This window comes from Arachis ipaensis, chromosome B03 (assembly GCF_000816755.2).
Source record: "Arachis ipaensis cultivar K30076 chromosome B03, Araip1.1, whole genome shotgun sequence".
NCBI classification, from domain to species: Eukaryota; Viridiplantae; Streptophyta; class Magnoliopsida; order Fabales; family Fabaceae; genus Arachis; species Arachis ipaensis.
Genome location: NC_029787.2, coordinates 131,022,811 through 131,024,548, shown reverse-complemented (window position 1 = coordinate 131,024,548; position 1,738 = coordinate 131,022,811). Strand labels below are relative to the sequence as shown.

Sequence of the window (1,738 nt, the reverse complement as noted above, 5' to 3'; positions counted from 1 at the left end):
CAAGACAAAACCAATAGTGTTAGTGGAAATTGAAAGGAACAAATACAATGGTTTACCTTGCTTTGGCCTCTTCAATATAGGTGGTGATCCTAGTATCTGTTTGAATTCCGCAAATACCTTTTCGTATTCTTCTGTCCAGGTGAACTTATTTGATTTTCTCATGGTTTTGAAAAAATGGTAGGACTTTGTTGCTACAGCTGGCAAGAATCTTGATAAGGCTGCTAGGCAACCTGTGAGTCGCTGTACTTCTTTAACTGTCTTTGGTGACTGCATTTTTAAGACTGCCTGACATTTGTCCGGATTTGCCTCTATGCCTCGGTTTGTCAGCAGAAATCCGAGGAATTTCCCTTTCTGTACGCCGAATGCACACTTTTCTGGATTTAGTCTCATGTTGTGAGCCCGAATTTGTTGGAAAATTTCCTGTAAATCGGCTTCGTGTTGTTTCTCAGTGCTGGATTTGACGACCATGTCGTCGACGTATATGCATTACCTTGTAGCAGAAGTTTCCTTGGTCGGTTACGAATGCCGTTTTATCCTCGTCGTTTGGGTGCATTTGTATCTGATTATATCCGGAGTAGGCATCCATGAAACTTAGCACTTCGTATCCCGAGGTACTGTCCACTAGTCTGTCGATGTTTGGCAATAGGTAGGAGTCCTTTGGGCAGGCCTTGTTGAGATCTATGAAGTCGACGCACATCCTTCATTTTCCAGAGCTTTTCTTGACCATTACCACGTTTGCCAGCCATGAGGCGAATTGAATCTCTCGGATGAACCCTGCGTCAATTAGTTTCTGCGTTTCTTCTGCTGCCGCCATTCTCTTTTCGGTGCCTAGGTTTCGTTTTTTTTTGTCTTATATGTCGGACGTTGGGATTGACTGCTAATTTATGGCTTATGAAGTTTGGGTCAATTCCGGGCATATCACCAGGAGTCCAGGCAAAGAGGTCGGCGTTTGCTTTTAGAACATCTTCCAAATGCTGTTGCCTTTCTATAGAAAAAGCGGAACCATGTTAGTGTATTGATTTTTATCCCTTAGTATTACCTTTTGCATTTCGTCTGTTGGGGAGGGATGGCTGTTGTCGTTCCTGGGATCCATCTCGGCGAGGCTTGGAATGCTTTCCGAGTTGTATACGGAGTTGATCCTCGGTATTTCCCTTGTGTGATTTTCTTTAAACTTGCATTGTAACATTGTCTTGCCTCTTTGTGATCTGAGTGAACTGTCGCTATTGTGTTGTCCTGCAAGGAAAATTTGACACAAAGGTGTATGGTGGAGACTATGGCTCCGAAAGAGTTAAGGGAGGGACGTCCCAAGATAATGTTGTATGGGCTAACACAATCTACTACTAAGAACTGAATGTCTAATGTTTTGGAATTCGGTGGTTCTCCCAATGTTGTTCTTAACCATACATATCCCGCTATAGGGACTCTTTCGCCCGAGAATCCTGCCAGTTCCCCTCCCGATGGTTGTAAGGCCTTATCGCTCAGCTGCATCTTCTTGAATGTTGAATAGAATAAAATGTCGGCACTGCTCCCTGGGTCTAGTAAGACCTTTTTCACCGTTAATTCTCCCATGTGTACCGAAATTACCACCGGGTTGTCTAAGTTCGGTGCTTGCGATTTGTAGTCATCTTTGCTGAAGCTGATGTGGGCGGTGGAAGTCGGGGTGGGTAAGCTTTGGTGAGATCTTTCCATCGTCATCATCGTCCGATAACTTCGTTTCCTGGCTATGCTGGTCATTCCT

At 44.2% G+C, this 1,738-nt stretch overlaps 1 protein-coding gene across 1 annotated transcript in view; it reads right to left on the bottom strand.

Annotated features, from left to right (window-relative positions):
- Positions 1,036-1,738, bottom strand: part of LOC107633865 — a 1,936-nt gene continuing 1,233 nt past the window's right edge. Inside the window, exon 3 of the mRNA XM_016337462.1 lies at positions 1,036-1,736. Coding sequence (XP_016192948.1) covers positions 1,036-1,736 — 701 coding nt within the window. The remainder of the gene's footprint in view (positions 1,737-1,738) is intronic.